General features: G+C 40.2%; 1 protein-coding gene across 1 annotated transcript in view; it reads right to left on the bottom strand.

Moving 5' to 3' along the window:
* Positions 1-19,450, bottom strand: part of LOC149298382 (plexin-A2-like) — a 134,408-nt gene that overhangs the window by 67,420 nt on the left and 47,538 nt on the right. The window contains exon 3 of the mRNA XM_089487583.1: positions 11,385-11,519. Coding sequence (XP_089343709.1) covers positions 11,385-11,519 — 135 coding nt within the window. The remainder of the gene's footprint in view (positions 1-11,384; positions 11,520-19,450) is intronic.

The following is a 19,450-nucleotide window of genomic DNA, read 5'->3' as shown; positions in this document are numbered from 1 at the left end:
GAATGAAACCAAGCACTAGCCAAAAACATTTGCCGCTACGTCACGTCACATTTATTTATACGGCGCCGCAGATTCTATAGCTCTGTTATAATAGGGCATTGTGAAAATATTTAAAATGACAATAACTCTTCATTAGCCGACTAGTGCTAATATACATGGAGTCGGTAACATACAAGTTAGAATTGAACAAAATCGCCATTCTTGTAAAATATTTAATAAACATGAATGATTTCATTCATTCCAATGATAAAAGCTACAATCACCTAGATAGGATGACTGCTCCCAGCAGCCTTATTTTGGGACTGTGTTAGAAACCTCCGCAGATAGGAATTGACGCGTCACAGAAAATACTACCTATACTCATCAACACAATTTTCAGTAACGCTTTCATGCTCTTAAAGGTACACTCCAACCATTATATGCACTTAAATGCATATGAAAGCTAGATGGTCCCTTTAAATTGGCATGCAAATTCATTAGAATACTTGTTTTAGGCTCTTTCCCAGCTCCCCCTTTTTGCCGTGCAGAAGATGTCATATACTTCCTACCAGTCAGCTCTGGAGCTGCAGCTTCTCCTGAAGGTAGATCGTTTACTATTGCCATTGTTTCTTTAGTAAATGCATATTAAAGATACTTAAAAGTACCTTAATATGCGTTTTTAAGTGAGACTCATGCCTATAACCCTGGAGTGTCACTTTCTATAAGGCTGACCCAACAAAAACTAAACAAGAATAATGTAAACTACACACAATACACAAAGGGCTTGAAGTCGTGCAGGCGGATTATTTTTTTTTATTTGCCACATTGTTAAATACAGGAAAGTTCAATTTGCAATAAGCTCAGAGTCGAGTGACTTTGTGGCTTTTTTTCCCAGCCCTTCAGCTGAAAGATGTGTACACTGCACCCTGCAGTTGAAGGATTGGAAAGTGACTGATAGGAGGTGTTGCTGAATCCTGTTACTGACTGCAGGGAAAGTGTAAATTGAAATGGCTCCAGGGTGAGAGAACGGAAGAGTAGTTTCGTACTAGCCCTCCTTGGCTAATGAAACCGAGCACCGCTGATGCGCCTCCGTCTCGTTGCTCCTAGCTAATGTATTTCTTGGTCAGCTTTTATTTTATTTTCTTAGCACTGGCTCATGGGCGCAAGGTAAAAATTAATGGAATTGCTGATGGGGAAAAAAAATATACAAGTCTGTACTGTAGAGCTGCGAGGATTAACCTATTCTGAGCTACACGACACTGTGAATCCTTTGCACATAAAGGGGGGAGCAGTTACACTGACCCTTTAAAGCCAAAACCACTCATTTTTAAGTGTTCACAGCGTTTACTGGGTAAATATAAGAGTGTAAGCCCACGGCCCCCACCAGAAATTATCAGGCTCAATATCAATTTAGCATTAACATAGTCTCTTACCTTAAAAATAATGCAACTGTATTCAGGATCAAAACGTGTACCTAAAGGGGACCCCGTGTATGACGAAGGTCAATTCTGAATATTAAGATGATGGTAAGATGTTGGTCGAGGTTCATGGTACATTTGGGTATCTCTTTACTGCAAAATGGTTCATATGCAAGTGTATTCTGGGCTATATCAAACTTTTAAAGAATCTGTCTAAAAAAAAGTCTAAATTGGTTTCGCAGAAAGGCTACTTTATTTCTCAGTGTACTATAGTGAAACATTAACATCATTAAGTTGAGCTAGAAACACGGCCTGTGGCCCGCTGCACAAATGAAGCCAGGGAAACAAGGTACCTCATTAATGATAAGGAATCGGGAACCTTGCACTATTGGATTAAGGTGCAGCATAATGCTCCTGAATGTCAGAAGGTGTTGCGTACACTTTTACTGAGGCTGGACCCATTTAAATATTTGTTTAAAAAATAGATATATTAACCTACTCACTATTTTGTTACCACAAAAATATTCATACAAACACTTGGACCTGTTCTTCAAGAGGACTTGGGCATCCTTCCTCAAACATGAAAACAGGGGATGGCCCTCTATTGCTTTCCCTCAAAGAAACACACTCTGTCCATTGGCTCTGCATTTGAAAGGTTAAAACAGATAAATATCCATAATTTATTGGCTCATACCCACTTCTTTTAACAAAAACATTTTTTTTTTTTACAAAATTCCCAGCAGTTCCCATGTCTGCAGCACAATAGTTAATGCAGAGTGACAGTGAAAGACAGCAACACCTGATCAATATCTGATACAGCAAAAAACCTCATCTGGAAATGGTAGGAAGCTGGTTTCATGGGCTGTTTGCTTTACAAGCTGTATGAGTAGATCACAATGATTAACCCCAGCTGTATAACACAGAACCTATAGAAGGGGCTGCCTGTCACACTCCATTTCACTACATTAAGACCCATTGTTTAGAATCACCCGGCTTTCCTACCTAAACCTGCCCCTCTTGGCCAGATCTGAGTGCTGACACAGAGCTTTTGATGTTGGAGGAGAAAACAAAATCTGCTTTCTTTGTGTCTCGTACTGGAAGTGAACTTGAGTGGAGTCTGATATCCACCACAGTAAGTCTGAATTAGAAACAGTAGTATAACACGCATATACGATGGAAGAAACTGTAAAACTCTGCAGAATATTATGGCACTATATAAACCAATAAATAGTAATGTGCTGGCCACAAGTGGGTCACAAGAGGTTGTAGCTGCGACTGGGCCTCAAATCCTAGTATTGATGTCTTATGTCCTGCTCCCTGTACAGCCTATTGTGTTGGTAGGAACATGAGGAACACAGATTAATGATGTAACAACATCATACCTCCCAAGAGTCCCTAGTTTGGAGGATCATCCTTGCCCCCTACCTACACCTCACCTCCTAAGTTTCCTTCTATGGACAGTTATAAAGGCAAGCGGTATGTAACTATAGAGTGCCTGTGACTCTGTTATATGGATAAATGTCCATCATAAAGTTCACAGCATAACATTCAGACTGGAGGGGTAGGAAACAGGTACATAGGCATAAGAGACTTTTAGGACACTTGAGAGACATGCCCTTGCAGCTTCGCTGGCTTTTTCTCACTAGAGAACACTCTTAATGTGTATCCCATGCTCCCTTATGATCTGGCCGTGCAAGCAGATTTTGTCCTTGCGTTTTTCCAATCTGTATTTAAGATGGATAAGGTGCTTCCATCCAACGCAGCATCCCGCAGAGACAATAAATATGTATAAGTGTGCGATAGGGCCCTGAGCTTCCTGAGCTATTGATGGCTCTTTTTCTATAGAGCAGCTGTGCTCTCACAAAGCAAAGTGTTCCAACTGTTTGAGGTGAGAGACTTGGATGTTCCTACGCTTGGCAGTGCAGCCTGCTGATAAATATTCAGAAGGGAAGCGTAAGGCCTGGCTGTGTGTTTTGACATTTGACTTGTCACTTTTTCAAAAGGATGAAGGTTTTGAATGTGTGGAAGGGTTTCTGAAATTGTAAGGGACTCCCGCATCCCAACCCCTTGTTTAGGTTGGGCGTAGGTGAAAAGCAGGGGTGCAAATAAAAGACGAAGGGGGTTTTGTAACAGAATAGATGGCAAAAGAGAGAAAGCTGTGTAAGAGGAGGGGAATAGGAGAGGTGACTGGGACATGACACAGTTCACAGACATTGAGAAAAAATGGGGGGTAGGAGACAGGAGAACAAGCATGGGGGACAATGAAAGCGAATACAGGGACAATGGCCTGACATAAGCTAGAAAAAAAGAACAAAGAGAATGGTGCATGAAATATGTTAAGAGCTGGAGACTCTGATGTTTAATTTAGAGCTTCACTAACTCTTTCACGATTCACAGGGACCTAAAGGCCATTACTGGCACATCCACCCTTTTTTATGTTGTCATAACTACCGTACTATGGTGCATAATGGAATTTTGACATATGAACTAGTATGTCCCAAGGTGTGATAAATCACTCAGAGAATTCACCAGTTTCTTTGTTATTATTAACGTATACAAAGTTTCTCTTATTTACACAGTCAACAGGGGCCTTTTCACGATCCAAAACTATACAGTATATCAAGGCGCCCTTTTTTCTCACACCCTTGCCTACCTTCCTGTTGCATTCACATGCCTGAAACTTTGGCTGGTTGTTTTTAATAGGAAGTTTCAGTCGACGGGAAGACTGCTTTTACTTTATATGTGATGAATGCTGGGTAGGCAAATTCATACTTCTACGCTAACATCTGGTAATCAGGAACCAAAATATAGAAATGGTATGCAGAAGAGCGAGCTGCCACTGAGCACTTTGATAAACTCTCAGCGGAGCTGCTTCCACCCACCGCAGTTCTGAAGACAAACCAGACGCTCACTCCATGGAGCACTGAATACAGAAACTCCACAGAGACCTCTTTAAAAAGGAGACTGCCAATGCTGGCGGATACGAATTGCTGAGAGGAAGGTGCATCCTTGCTTCTGAGCATGTACTGGTGATTTGATTCAATCCTGTAAGACCCTTTCTATTTCGGTTAACAGCTGTTTCCTTAGAACTTTCAATTATTGCTTAAAAAGCAGCTACATTGCAATCAAGAAGCTGTCATTTGCATTTTCATGCAGGGATAATAAGTTGCCATTGTATTCTGTATGATTATTAACATTTGATTGCCAAAGGGCAACTATGGGCACATAAAAAACACTAACGTGACAACAAATATTTTGTATTTTATCTTAATCATTGGAAATATGTAATTCTTTCTGGACAGGAATGTTTGAAAGGTGCAATGGGAAATCAGTCCCTCTACCCTATTGAAAAAACGATGAAATAGTTTGACAGTTCTATCCAAAAATGAAAATATTCACACATACAGTATGCATGTAGGTTGGGAAATGCCACTTTATACTAAAATGTTGGGTTTTCGTAACCATAAGAACACTGTTAAGTGTATCTCTGACCCTAAAAATCTAACCTCACATATAATTATATTTTGTGACTTTCTTAGAAACTTAGTTATCGCTTTTCAAAGTAGACTATGGCACAACAAGAACTGCATTTCAAACAATGGCAACTGGGAATTCAGTAAACAATAGAAGAAGCTTCAAGGTTTAACAACTAACCCTTGAAAGCCAGCAGATTTAAGAATCTCCCTGTTGAGTCATTTTTAAAGTTGGAGTCACTCAGGTCACGTTTATGACTGGAAATCCAATTGCAGTATTAACGAGACAGGGCCCACGTCTATAGTTATGAAGGACTCACACGTATGTACACATTATGCTGCTGCCATGAATATAACTGTTTTTTATAGATTTTAGCAATTAGGCTGCCTGTTATGTTTAAATATATGTCATGTAACGCCGTAAGACCTTCTCTATTTAAACTAGATACTGATCAGTTTAACCAGGGCTGGACAGGGAAAGAAAACTGGTCCTATACAGCGTGTTTGGCCGCAGGCACCCAAACTGCAGCCACACATGAAAGCACTAGTAAGTACATGTCCATTTTTTGCCAAATGGCCAATCCAGACCTGAGCTTTAAAAACCCCAAATATTCCCTTTTCCTTTTAGTCTCATCTCCACCATGTCTCACCTTCTCTCTCCGTGTCCACCACTCTGTATTTCTATGTTTATATTAGGGTGAGCACATATCTCGGATTGCCTAGGACAGTCCCGCAATGGGACTTTAAGTCCCGGGTCCTGCATTGTCCCAGAATGAGAAGTCTGAGTGAAGGAGGTCTTAGCCAGGAGAGACTTCTCAACTCTCCTAATTGCCTGAGAGTGCAGAAGCATCTCCTGATAGGCTGAGTCCCTCCTTAACACCAAGCACATATGCATGTATATAATATAAAATGTATGAATGTATGTTATGTGTATTTTAAAATTTCAATAACATACTCATTAAATGCAAACATGAGAAGGATCTACCAGTCTGCCTACTGCACCATGGAACACTTTACAAGAAAAGCTTTCTCGTCAGAGGTCTGTCAGATAATTCAAGAAGGCCTGAGCTGGAACTGTATACTGCATAGTTTAATCTCATGTAAACTAGGAGTAACGCAGGACCAAGGTCCTTATACAAGAAGAAAATCATTGCCTCCGCCCCTACATACTGCGTAACAGCAAATGTGGCAAATATGGTACATTTATTGGCTAGATAGAGACCTAAGAAGTCTCAAACGTTTGAAACCCCATACAATTCAGTTTGCCAATAAGGGTATTATCTTTACCAAATTGGCTTTTTTCTTTCCAGGGCTAACACAGTAGAATGCTATACCTCACAACAATATTCCAATTATGAAAAAGTAAAGACCAATGAGCTATAGCCAACACTTATCAGTCATGTGCCATACCATCTATTATAGTAGGTTCTCTCAGCTCAGCAGGTATTGAAGAAGATCTAATCAATTAATGAAAGAGGGAGGCATCAGGCAACTTGGAGAGACGATGCTGGATATGGCAAAGCTATAGGAGCCCTACTTAACACCTATTTTAAAACGGGATCAAGTTCAGTGTCACAAAATAATAAGTGCATTTTACAAAAGTAAATCACTTTAAGACTATACTGCAAACATCTTTAGAACTCGCTAAATCCTCCCTTCATCAGAGTAACCCATATGGTTGGAGTTAACATGGCACGTGACGGATATATATCTATATATATATATATATATATATAGATCTATATATATATAGATAGATATATATATCTATATATATATATATATAGATATATATATCTATATCAGCGGTATCTCACTCTTGGGTTCTTTAATTTGCACTCCCTATTCAAATCAGAAAAAAAACACAATTGTAGAAGGATTTCTATAATACAAGACGAATTTCATTCTCCACTCATATTAATATACCAAAGAGGCCCACCCTATCCCTTTTTCCATTTCACCCTTGGGTGGATCATTTTCTGCCTCTATTCCCGTTGCTAATTCAAACTAATTAAAGTATAAAATAGAATAATTTACGCTACTCTGTAACTCTGCTGCCCGCACAGTGAGTTATGTCTCTGTGTTCGCACTCAGTGTGAGCAATCCCGTTTCTGATCAGCTCAGTAACCATGGGACTCATTTAGTGCAAAGCGTTACAGTATCAGGGAAAAAAATGAAATAATGAAGAAAAGAGGGAGAAAAAAAGATGGAAAAAGAAGGAAAAAGATGAATACCAGGCATATCTGCTCTCATTTCAAATTTCACACTTCACCACTTCCAAAAATGGGCAATGTGAAAATTTTCATTTTTCTTTTTCTTGTAATTATCTTCCTTTGGTTAAATGGATTTTCCACCACCCCCTCCCTTTTTTTGTTCCTTTTTAACAATGCTAAAACAAAGCTGGAGATATGCAATTGCAGGACAGGGACAAAAAAGGAGTCAGGATTTACCACCAAGTTACATGGTAGATTTCTTAAGTGCATTGAAATTTTTATACAATATACCAAATAATAGTTCCACATGTAACAAATTCATGCAGTTTACTCCCAAATTTCCTCTCTGAATCTTTTGATCTTATAGACAGACCCATGTATGCTGCGTAGGTAAGCAACCTGCAGACAAAAAAAGGGCTTAGTCATAGATTCCCCAGAATTATTATCGCTTGGGTTTACTTAACTGAACTTGGACTTTTGGTACAGATAATTCCCAGGTTACACATAACATATATTTAAACCTGAACTTTTGAACTTCTGAGGACCAATATCAAATCTTAGGGTGCAGAACAGTGACTATGACCCAAAACGAACTTGGTACCTAAAACTCTGCTTCAGTGCAGTCACAAAACTCAGGGAGTTAGCAGCAGATTTTTACAACATTCCTGCCTTGCACTTCAACAGAAAATCCAAACAGATTACAGGAATATTTCACATACAAAGTCCTTTAAAGGCTAAATAATATGTACTTCAATAGGAGTGACTTCTCCTACCCATCAATTCTGTGGGACCCTTGTAGTGAATTATATATCTGGAAACTTCCCATGGTAGTCTACTCAGAGCTCTCCTGTCTTTGGTGAAGTAAGTGGCTTTGCTACGTGGCAAAGCTGGCAACGTGTGGACAACCTTAAATGGTCTGAGAGTAGGAGGGGATGCGGATGGGGAATAGGAGAAAGATGAAAGTGACCTAGAAACCTGGGAAAGAAGAGATCCACTCTGGATTAATCTTGTAGAGTTTCCAGGTATGTGTTATGTGTTCATCAAGTCAAGTGAAACCAGGTATAAAAATGTGTTGTTCATGATATGTGATTTGCAGCTTGTTGGTAACTATCCCTTAATCAAGCTATATTTCCCGTGCTGCAGGGGTGGTGGTCAGCAACTTGTGAAAATTGGATATGTTCTGAAAACAAAACTGCTAATCCTAGCTACTGAGGCATTGATATCTCATTCATGGGCCTAACGCCGTTGGCTCGTTTTAACCAAAGTCTTTAGGTGAGCAACACATTCAGGTGGGATAATTATACACACAATGTAAAAAAAGGAATTTGTTGACCTAATTAACTAGCTGTCACATAAAGATATGTGTCCATTAACAATACGCAAAATAGCTAGCAATTACAAATTAGGACCCACAAGCCACCACTTTTTTTTCCAGAGCTATGGCGAGGGGAGGGAGAACAATTAGTAGCAATTAAGAAATCCACCTGTCAGTTTCAGTAGTTTGACTAATTACCGCACAAATCATGTCTGAAACACATAAAATAATTAAGAGGGCCATTTTGCATTTGGGACTCGACAGCTCTGAAAATGGTCAGTTGTGTTTCTGGCACTCGTAGGTTACAGTACATGCAGCCATTTTTCCCAGGTCACTTCATTGTCCTTGTATATGTTTATTAAGCAGCAATCAAGATATAACACTTGACTCACATGCTAGATGCAAGTTGGTTAGCACAACACATTTATTCTGTAAGGGAATACACAGGTATAGGCTAAATAGACATATTGTCATTCTATTCAGTGACAGCAGCACTTTGACTATCCATCTCGCCATTACATTTTCTCAATATCTGACCTCTGCTAGAAGTTATTGGTTCTTTAAGTTGACACATCTTACCATTTCTTCACCTTTCACCCGCTGGATGTTAGAGTTTCATGGGTGACGTGTGATCATGATTTGAAAAGATACCCTAAAACTCATCGATTCTTGCCAGATAAGCCTTACCACCCTGCTACATCCCGTACCTGTGCTGGTATTTCATTATACAGCCGCCAGCAGTTTGAATCACTTCCCTAAATTTGCATGAAATCTGAATTCTACGAGGCTGCTATCCAAACAGAACAAACCCGGCCGCTCTAATCTTTACACGGAGAAGTCAATTTGCAAGAGAAAAACGTGCATTAATGTCTCCTGCGGCGAGCGGGGGAAAGGATTAAACATCTCTCGCTTTAATTCTGAATTATCATAAACCCGACACAAACAATTACGAGGTGTGGAGAAAAGGCTTCCGTGTTTCGGATGCAGGGTGGCTAAAGCCGACACCTTGGAAAATGCGATTTGGAAAATTACGCATACCTTGCTTTATTTATTACATTCTTATTATTTTTTATCGACACTGAGCAGATTTTTTTTTACAGTTGATCTGCTTGATAGATGCAATTCAACGGCACTGTGCAATAATTTGTATCTAAAAGGTTAATAGGTGTTTTTTTTATTACATTGTGTCAGTACCCTATACAAAGAAATGTGGTACTTTTTTTCTTGATGGCAATGCTGTACACTGCTAGCTTCCAAGATGCAAGACACAAGTACTAACTTTCCCAAACTAGTCAGGACAGTCTATCTGGCTCTGGCCGCCTATACTTACCGATGTACTTACATTGTTGGTGTAACAGAAGAGGCTGGTGTTCACGGCCACCTTCTTTACGGACAATGCAAGACATTGGCCAATATACATACACTGATGTAACTACAGCGGTCGCACCGCTCTGGGTCGGAAGGGCCCTTTATAAACTATTTTGAACCAGCACGGGGAGACAGGAACAAGGGGTCGCAGGGGTCACACCGTGCCCCCTAGAGGCACAGGCCTGTAGTTACACCAGTGTATGTATATTGGCCAATACTTTGTCTTCCATTGTTCGTATTGAATGCGTCAGTGAACATCCTGTCACCCAGTATCGAGGTCACGGTGTGACCCCTGCGACCCCTTGTTCCTGTCTCCCCATGCTGGTTCAAAATAGTTTATAAAGGGCCCTTCCGACCCGCGGTGAAACCTAGCTGCAGGAGCGGTGAGAGGTAAGTAGTGGTGGGAGGTTGTTTGTATGGTTGTTAGCATGGATGTGTAATTGTGTGTGTGTGTGTGAGCATGGATGTGTAATTGTGTGAGTGTGTGTGTCTGAGCATGGATGTGTATGTATGTGTAGGTGTTTGTGAGCATGGATGTGTAAGTGTTACTGAGTGTGTGTTAGAACTAATGTGTATGTGTGTATTAGTAAGTATGTGTACATGTGTGTAACTGTGTTTACATATGTGTGCAAGAGTGTTTGTTGGAAGAGAGGGCATAGGGCAAAGAGGGCACAGGCAAGTTGTTTGGGGGCAATGATGGCACAGACCAGCTGATGGGGGCCCTTTCGCACCAGGGTCCTGTGGTTTCTAGTTACGCACCTGTATGCATAGGTAATTGCGAGATCATTTTGGCAATCTGTGGTTTTTAAATTATGGATTAAAAATTACGTTTTATACTAGTACCCAGTGGATTTTGTTTTTCTATAAATAACTTTCTCTGAGCATTTATTTGCGGTGACTAAAATTCAGCAGGTGAAGGAACTGAGCTCGGAGTGTAGCAAGGCGTACTAAATGGGATACAGGTATATTTCCCGTTTAAGTATTAGACAATATATATGTTATAAATGTACTGATTACTCCAACTGTAGCAAGTTGCCCCAATATACTCAATTTTGCTTTGATAATGATTTTTAAATATTCTATTTAGAAAAAAAGTACAACTTCGATCACTCTTGGCCAGTCTAAGGGTTCTATTTTAGCAACAAGAAGCCACAAGTTCTCTAGCACTGCTTTAAAGTGTTCCATGCTAAAGACATTGAAACATTTAGCAGAAGATCTGTGATGTATTATTGTCAGACTGTTACTACTTGATCAGTGTAAGTGGTGACATTGTTTGCTGTTATCACCAGAAGGTCTGTGTGCTGTAAGATATAATGACAGTGTATAGAACTCTAATTTCTTTAGGATGCCTGGAATACATCACTAAGGGATGTACACTAACTCACTGTCTGCCTTATGTTAAGTGTTTCTACAGTTTGGTTGCAATCACAGAGAGTAACAAGGTTTGTAGTCCTTCTTGCCATGTATAGGGCCGGCCATTACATTTGTAATTTATTCTTCTAGAGTGCAGTTTCGTAGGATGCAGAAATCTCATGATTAGACCTGTTTCACATACCGCGATACATTTCAAGGCTCATAAATGGGTATGCTTAACATATCGTGTCATCTCAAACCTTACCTGTATCTCTGACATGACATACAAATACTTGTTGTCGGTGGAGAAAGCCATATCTCTCAGTATAGGACCCCCATCTCGCATGATATGAACCACTTCGTACTGAATGCCACCATGGGGAGGGCCATCTGCCCGAATCTGAGGAGAACAAGAAATGTTTATTTATTGATTGTGCAGTGTAGAAAAGTGGAACCTTCTCAGAAATTTGGTCTACAAAAATTGACAACAGTATTAACTGGGTGGTTTTAGCCCAGAAACATACATTTTTGAGGAAGATAAGACTCCAACAATTGCCCTTCCTATATCCTAAGTAAAGAGGACAGCATTCCCCCATGGATTTATTTCCTTGTGCAGAACAGGTATGTTGTTGAATCATACCCCATCTCTAACTATGGACCATACCAAGCATTTACTCACCTCCCAATAAATAGCAATTTTCTCATCAATAACAAGCATAGGCTTTGAACTATTTTCATTCCTATATGCTATTTTCAAAGGAAATTACATACATGTAAATATCTCGTCTTCCCCTTTTTTGCATAATAATTTTGCAAATTTGCCACAATTTAAGACAATATCCAATTAATGTATTTAATATATATATACTGCTTCTTAACAAAGACTAGCATTAAAAAAATGCTGGCTGTGTTAATGGAGAGAAAACTACGGGGGAAATGAGAAGGCTCCATTGAATCTTGCTGGCTCTTAGTTAAAAATTCATCGCCTCTGGGGGGTGGGAAGGGTGACAATTTGCATTCTGTCTGCACGTGGTGGGATTTGCATATTTGAATAGCCATTTGATTGTAACATGGTGTCATGCTGAGAATGTGGAGGGTTTGAAGGAATGAAGGGGGGGGGGCTGGCAAGTGTCAGGAGATGGATTAAACCAACCATCCGAACCAAAGGCTTAGAGTAGCCCGGCGGCCCATTATGACAGCGATAGTGTCAGATGCTGGCCAAGAAGCCAGAACTACAGGGACATTCTGAGAGCGGCTTCCACTGCTGGAAGAAGGGAGCATTAAGACATGTGCCAAAGATATCAAAATAACTAGTCAGGATGCAAATTATCACCATTCTCCCCCAAAGGCAATAAACTGCTGGAAGTACTGCCAATCCTTAAACTAATATTTCATCTAACCACCCCAGTGTGGGAATTACTTATCCGTCGATCGACTGTATAAATACCCTGCTGCTTCCTATAACCTTTCTTCCTCTCCTTGTAATAGGCACAACTGTGAAAATGAACATAACATAAACCAATGATGGGTAACAACGCTGCTGTAGATTACAGTTCCCATCATGCTCTGCTAGAGCTTTGGAAGGGCTTTATGGGAAAATTTAGTCCACAACTGTAATAACATAGTTCACATTACCCAACCTTTGATGCTCTGCTTTTCTGAGTGTGTACATATTAACAATAGGCCTTAGGATGACCATATTTTTCATTATACAATTTACATGTTGCCAGCATATGTCAATACACTATATGGACAAAAGTATTGGGACACCAGACCATTACACCAACAGGGACCAACAGCCAGCATATGTCAATACACAATATGGACACAAGTATTGGGAAACCTGAACATTACACCAACAAGGACTTTGATGACATTGCATTCTAAATACCATCTCATCCAACCATGTCTTCATGGACCTTGCACTGGGGCACAGTCATGCTGGAATAGAAATAGGCCTTCCCCAAACTGTTCCCACAAAGTTGAAAGCATAGCATTGTCCAAAATTTCTTGGTATGCTGAAGCATTAAAATTTTCCTTTATTGGGCATAGCCCAAACCCTGATTTCAGTACTTTTGTCTGTAGTCAGGGCCGGCCCGACAATGGAGCCAAGTGGGGCAACCGCTCCAGGCGGCACTTTTGAAGGGGCGGCACTTTGCCGCCCCAAGCCCTTTTTGTTTTTTTTTTGTTTTTTTAAAAGAAAGGGGCACCGAGTGGTTTTCGCTTACCAAGCTGTCAGTACCCGCTCGGCGCCCCCTCTCTCTCCTCTGCGGCGAGTCTCCCTGTTCGGTCTCGGTGCCGGCTTGTAATGCTGAGTGCCGGAAGATTTCCGGTGCTCAGCATTAAAAGCCGGCACCGAGACCGAACAGGGAGACTCGCCGCAGGACTGCTGAAAGGTAAGTACAAGGGGGAGGAGGAAGGGTAGATAATATGGGGGGGGCGGCAGGGACGGAGGGAGAGGAAGGGTAGATAAGGGGGGGGGGCGGCATTTTAAAATTCGCCCCAGGCGGCATTTTGCCTTGGGCCGGCCCTGTCTATAGTGGTGCATAAAGCAAGGTCCAAAAAGACATGGTCTGGATTAATGGTCAAAAATCCCCCCCGGAAACATGCCAAAATCTTCATATTAATGTCTATGTATTTAGAATGCATCAAAGTTCCTATCAGTGTAATGGTATAATATTTTCCATATAGTGTACATGCAGTATGTAGGAAGCATATCTAGATTATGGATTCCCTTCTGAGAATGTATAAATCTTACATACTGCTTATGTGGTTGTCCTATTGGGGTGATGTACTTAAAGAGTTACAGGACATCATCACGTCAGTAACAGAAAATTCTGTTATTCTACAGATCCCATATACTAACTTTACAGAAGCTTTGCACTCTTGACATAATGACAGAAGTGTATTGCTTTGCAGCTGTCAATGAACTGCAGCAACCATGGGCTGATGGCACAGGCTTATGGGAGCTGACCTCAAACAGCTGGCAAACTATAAATTCCACAACCCTGACCTCACACATCTAGAGCTAGAAATGCTCTGTAAACTCTTTTCTCCTATCTATAACCCATAAAATAATTGTACATTTTTTTACCCACAGAAATGGCCCACCCAGTGATAGAATGAATCATGGCCATAGCCATATCACATGAACCATGACCGATCACCTATTTAGGAGTGTGGCTGGGGGGGTTATGTAGCTTTGTGACCTCTAAATAGTTATTTATGTAACCAATAAGGCATTTAGAAGAAGAATGATGTATTTAAGTTAGAGGAAAGCAGGCCAGGGGCATTAAGGCCCAAAAGGGGGCTGTCCATACTTAAGAGTGACACTTTTGGTATTGTGTAACCACAAATTTGTCATCAATGTACCCTTTAGGCACAAATTAAGCTATGATCTTTTTGTTGGAATGCTTAATATCCCTGCAAACAATGATATATCTTACAATTAATGGTTAATTATTATATGTTGTTGCCTTTTGGCACCAGATATCCTATGGCAGAAGGGAAACTGTATTTAAGACACTGAATTACTAAGCAAGTGTAGGGGGTGATAAATAAAGCAAGCTACTGCTTTGATTACTGCTGGCCAAACATTCCCCTTAAAGTATTATTTAAATATTAAAATACATAATTTTTATGAATCAGCTGTAAAACCCATGTATGATGTACAAATTAAATGTAGAGCACCCCTTAAGACATTTGGATAGAACTATATCAAGATGTTCTCCAGTCCATGTGAGATATTCTTTCTTTGGTGTGAGAATTAAAAGCCCCGTTTTCTTTGTTTCTTTGTTGTGTACTCTCTTTATACCCCCTCTAAATGGTAACAAAAATGACAAATAAGGTCATTTGTTCAAGGTCACAAGATGATGAGAACAGCCTTAACCCAGGTAAAAGACCAGTCTTGCAGCTCCCAAATCTGAAGCTTACACATAAAAGCCCCGCAGACTTTGCAAGAAGGACTCTGCAGTCTGCCCATCTCAGTTGGGGTCCCATCTTCAAAGGGCCTCCTTGACTTTCAGAGACTCGGATTCTATCTTTCTCCCACTCCCTCCCCTTCTCCAACCCTGTCCCCGCGTCGTTAGGGCAGCTGGTTAATAAAGCCGTTACCATGGTGACTGCCTCTGAAGCCAGACCACTGAAAACTCCTGATGTTAATTTAATGAACTCTTCCACTGCCAGAGGCTGCGAGGTGTTCTGGCTCCGTCCAAACGAAAAACCGAGACCACCAGAGACATCTTCTAGGTATAAAAGATGTAAGACTGTCTATTAAAAGAAGTGTGACTTCCTAATGAGGAAGGATGTCTGTGCAAACCTGACACAGCTCTATATAAACCGATACGCTATTCAAAAGGCCAAAGCTGTCTACTGCACGATTCTAAAGTCAGTCTTTGAGGGTAATACCAAGGATACTCCTTAGTGATACACAATGTGAAATGAGTAGTATGTTAACCACAAAACAGCCCCATAAATAGTTTCAAGATCTGATTAAGCCTACTGAGGCTGTCTCATGATAATAAGACTGACGTATTACGCATTGCATTACATGTATTTAGTGCCAGCAGGTTCTATAGTGCTGATACAATAGGGACAGTGAAAATCCTGCAAACTTACAATTTACTAGCTTGAAGCTGACACGATTTAATAAACTTGTATCACCTCCTTTTGCAGAGAAAGAACGTATAAAAAAAGACTGCCGATTAATAGTATACACCACTAATCGTACTATTGAAACAGTGATAATTCCAGCTGAACACCAACACCTGTCTAGTAGGGCCTTTGAATCTCAACATAAGTCAGGTTTTTCACAAATATCTTTATTGGAACCATTTTATTGCAAATCGCTACTGCAGAATCCTTGTGATGGACTGTTAAAGGGTTAATGGTTGAGCTAGCTGCTCATTTAGAAAATTGAACCATCTCTTCCTAATCGGTGTCAGACTAGATAATAATATAAATGGAGTTTTACACAGCAATAGGCTGGAGAGCATTTCATTTCAGGGGTCTCTGCCTTAAAACTCTCTTGTCCCTTACGATTCTATGTTCATTTGGAGGACAGTATGTAATGTCCATATGAAAGACAGCTGATCCCCGTCACATATATATAGTGACCTCAAAACACTTTCCAGCAGGCCTAGGTCAATGGGCAGCTGGCTGACAGCAGCAGATAGGGTCTTGTGATGTGCGGCCACTGGCTGGCTATACATGGCCACATGTTACGGGAGTACAAATTAGGTGGCCACCAGCCTTAAAGAGCCAGGGCCGTCGTGTAGTTTCCAGTCCGGCCCTGCTTTTCATCATTTACAAAGAGCTTGCCAAAAAATGCCATTGGACAAAATTCTTAAAATTACCATGTTTAAAAGAAACACATTTCAAAAATATGTAGCATAAATAAGCACATTTCACTGTCAGCGAATTATGCGAGTCCGATTACCGGTATTCTGAAATAAAAATCCATTTCCTCTTGGAAGCCAACGGGTTAAAATTGTGCAATCTTTTAATGTGGAATTTAGGACCCTTCCTTCCTCTGGTCCTAGAATGAGTTGAGATTCATGATGTGTTGGTGGGTGCCAAGAAGAAAACTGCTGAATCAAAGTTTGCCTGGGAGTGTTGATTCCCTGCCATGTATCTGAAGCGGAAGCTGCACCAGAAGCAGCTCTCACATCCTTCTCCAAAGCAAGAGAAGACCGGTCGCGTGACCACTGCTACGGGAACGCTTACTACAATGACATCCTTAACCACTGCATGCCGGGCAATCAATGTATTGCTTCCCAGATTGGGGATAATTTGTAAAGACAACAGTGAATCCTTGGTGGGTTAAGTGACCCATAGAGGGAAAACGCATCAACAAAATGTGCACTGTGAATTTCTTGTAGACTATTGTAATAGTGCTAATGAATCTGCTGGCCCTCTATAGATACCATGATACAATGATAGTGTAAAACTGTAGCATTATACATCAATTCTTTTAATTATACAGTGTTAGAGACAAAATGTGTATAAATGCACCACTTTTATGGATCTCTAGAAAAGTTTACTTATACCCATCGTAGATTCTTTTTTTTTTTTTTACAAATAACATGCTTTTAAGACTAAATTGTATAGTGTGAATAAGTTATAACTACTGGGAAGAAGCCAGGAAAAATGTAAGGTCATGAAAAGCTTATTCATTAGATTGTAAGCTTGCGAGCAGGGCTCTCTCCACCAAATGTATCGGTTTGTCTTAGTCTGTCAATTCTTGTCTTGTCATATCCCTTGAATTTATGTATTGTATTAAGCGCTGCGTAAACTGTTGGCGCTATATAAATAAAGGATAATAATAATAATAATAATTTCTTTTACATGACCTAAAGATATATTTCCTTGTGTTTTTTTTTTAAGTACATTGTAATGAAGATGTATAAATGTACAAAAAAATGTACAAAACCCCCCACAACCCCCTAAGTAAGATCCCTCTTTTACTACCATGTGAGATCTGGATCTTATGCCTCGCAGCCTCTTTGGTGTTGTTCCACAACCGTGTCCGTGTACTCACCAGGTGAGCTCCTACCCTTTTCATCACATGTGTAACTTTCCATATAACATATAAGTAATGTGTCATGTTTTGGTCTATTTCTGAGAAAACCGAGGCTGTGAGGAGGAAAAGATCACATTTGCCAGCATTTAGTATTGCTCACAGAAGGGTTCAAAAAGGCTCTAAACGGTCAGTTACTAGGTAAGTAGTCTTTACTTAAGAACTTGAAACCTTTTATTGGGCCATCTCTTGGACCAATATGGCTATATATTCAATTTTCTTTTTACAAATGAACATGGCAAAAAGAAAACATTCGAGAATCTTTTTGAGAATCCCAAGGAATTCTGGGAGAGACATCAGCCATGGTTAAAGAGCTTAAAACTGTTCCGTTTGGCTATAACACAGATAAAGAAAATCATTTCTCTTGTGCCATTCCAGCTCAATATTTATTGGAGGCAATTTGTTTCCCTAATGAGAGAGAGGCGTAAAAATCCCCAAGGCTTCACAGAGACATAACAAGGAGCAAGTAATATCAACCGTCCTTTGTTCTAGCAGCTTTAGAAAAATACAAGGGGAGAAAAAAAATTACCTCTTAACTTAAAGAGATTGAAGAATAAAAAAAATAGAAGATGAAAAAAAGCCTTCTGCGCATATGAAAAGGTTCTTTGGGATAACCACTTAGACATAATGCAAATCTTACTCAAATGTCTTTTCAATTCAGACTCACTTATTTCTTGCAGGGAAAAAACCCAGCAACTCTCCTTTGCCTGACTCTTTTGTCTACTATAATTGTGACAAAATGATCTAATCTGTCATGCAGGTCATTAGGAGGAGTGACAAATGGGGACTGACGGATAGGGGAAGCCAAAGGACTTCTGGGGACTAGCTTCAAATTAAAGGCCTCTTGAAAAAGAATTTGCTCCTCTGCTTAGTCACTTTTTAACCCATACTGTGCCACAATATATTCCTTGTTTCTAGCGGTGTACAAACTTCTTAATAAAAGCACCGTCTTATGCCCCCCAAGCCATTCAATTACGGCATATCTTTAGATGGCAGCCATGTCATTATAGGTATTAAGCAGCATATGCATTGGATTTTCATCCACAATCTCTACTGGTGCAAGTGTTACTCTACATTGGGGATGCTTAGTATAATCTAAAAGATACCATATCAAATGGCATCCAGAGAGAAAAGGTACAGGAAGGAATTCAGGCAGATATAATATCAGACACCTCTTTATCTCTCTGAGTGAAGTCAGCAGGGCCACTGCCTATCTCAAGAACATTCCCTCTATCAAATGCGCATTCAAAGTGCTTCCCAAGGCAATGTGAGTGAGGAGAAACTGGCCACAGCCTGTTTTTTTGCTGGAAAAGACACATAGAAGTTACTGAGATTTGAAAGAGACTAATCTCCAGGAGGGAAGACGTCTGAGAAGACTGAGACATCAGATTGGCCTTTAGGCCTTGAGGTGTACAATTTAAGGTGTACTTTGTCTTCTGAGTAGTACACGACTTGGATGTGCTTACCAAGTGGAATAAGCAGTGCCTTTAGAACAAGAATGGTAAACAACTTGGTTCCAGAGCCTTTACAGTGAAATTGTCCTTTAGATTTAGAGCATAGCTCTTCAGCTATTTTTAAGCTTACTCCTATAAACCTTAGTTAATGCCAACGTAGCCAAATACAATATACTGTGATCTGTAGTTAAACACTATTCAAGAGCTGTTGATCATCACTGTGTGTACAGCATTTCTCTGGCCATATCCAGCCCTACTGGTTTACAAGGACAGCTCTTGCCCTCTTGTTTCTCATTATCA

This window comes from Sceloporus occidentalis, unplaced genomic scaffold (assembly GCF_023333645.1).
Source record: "Sceloporus occidentalis isolate IW3139 unplaced genomic scaffold, rSceOcc1.0.p SCAF_33, whole genome shotgun sequence".
Classification (NCBI taxonomy): domain Eukaryota; kingdom Metazoa; phylum Chordata; class Lepidosauria; order Squamata; family Phrynosomatidae; genus Sceloporus; species Sceloporus occidentalis.
Note: the sequence above shows the minus strand (reverse complement) of the source record. Positions and strands in the feature narration are given on the sequence as shown.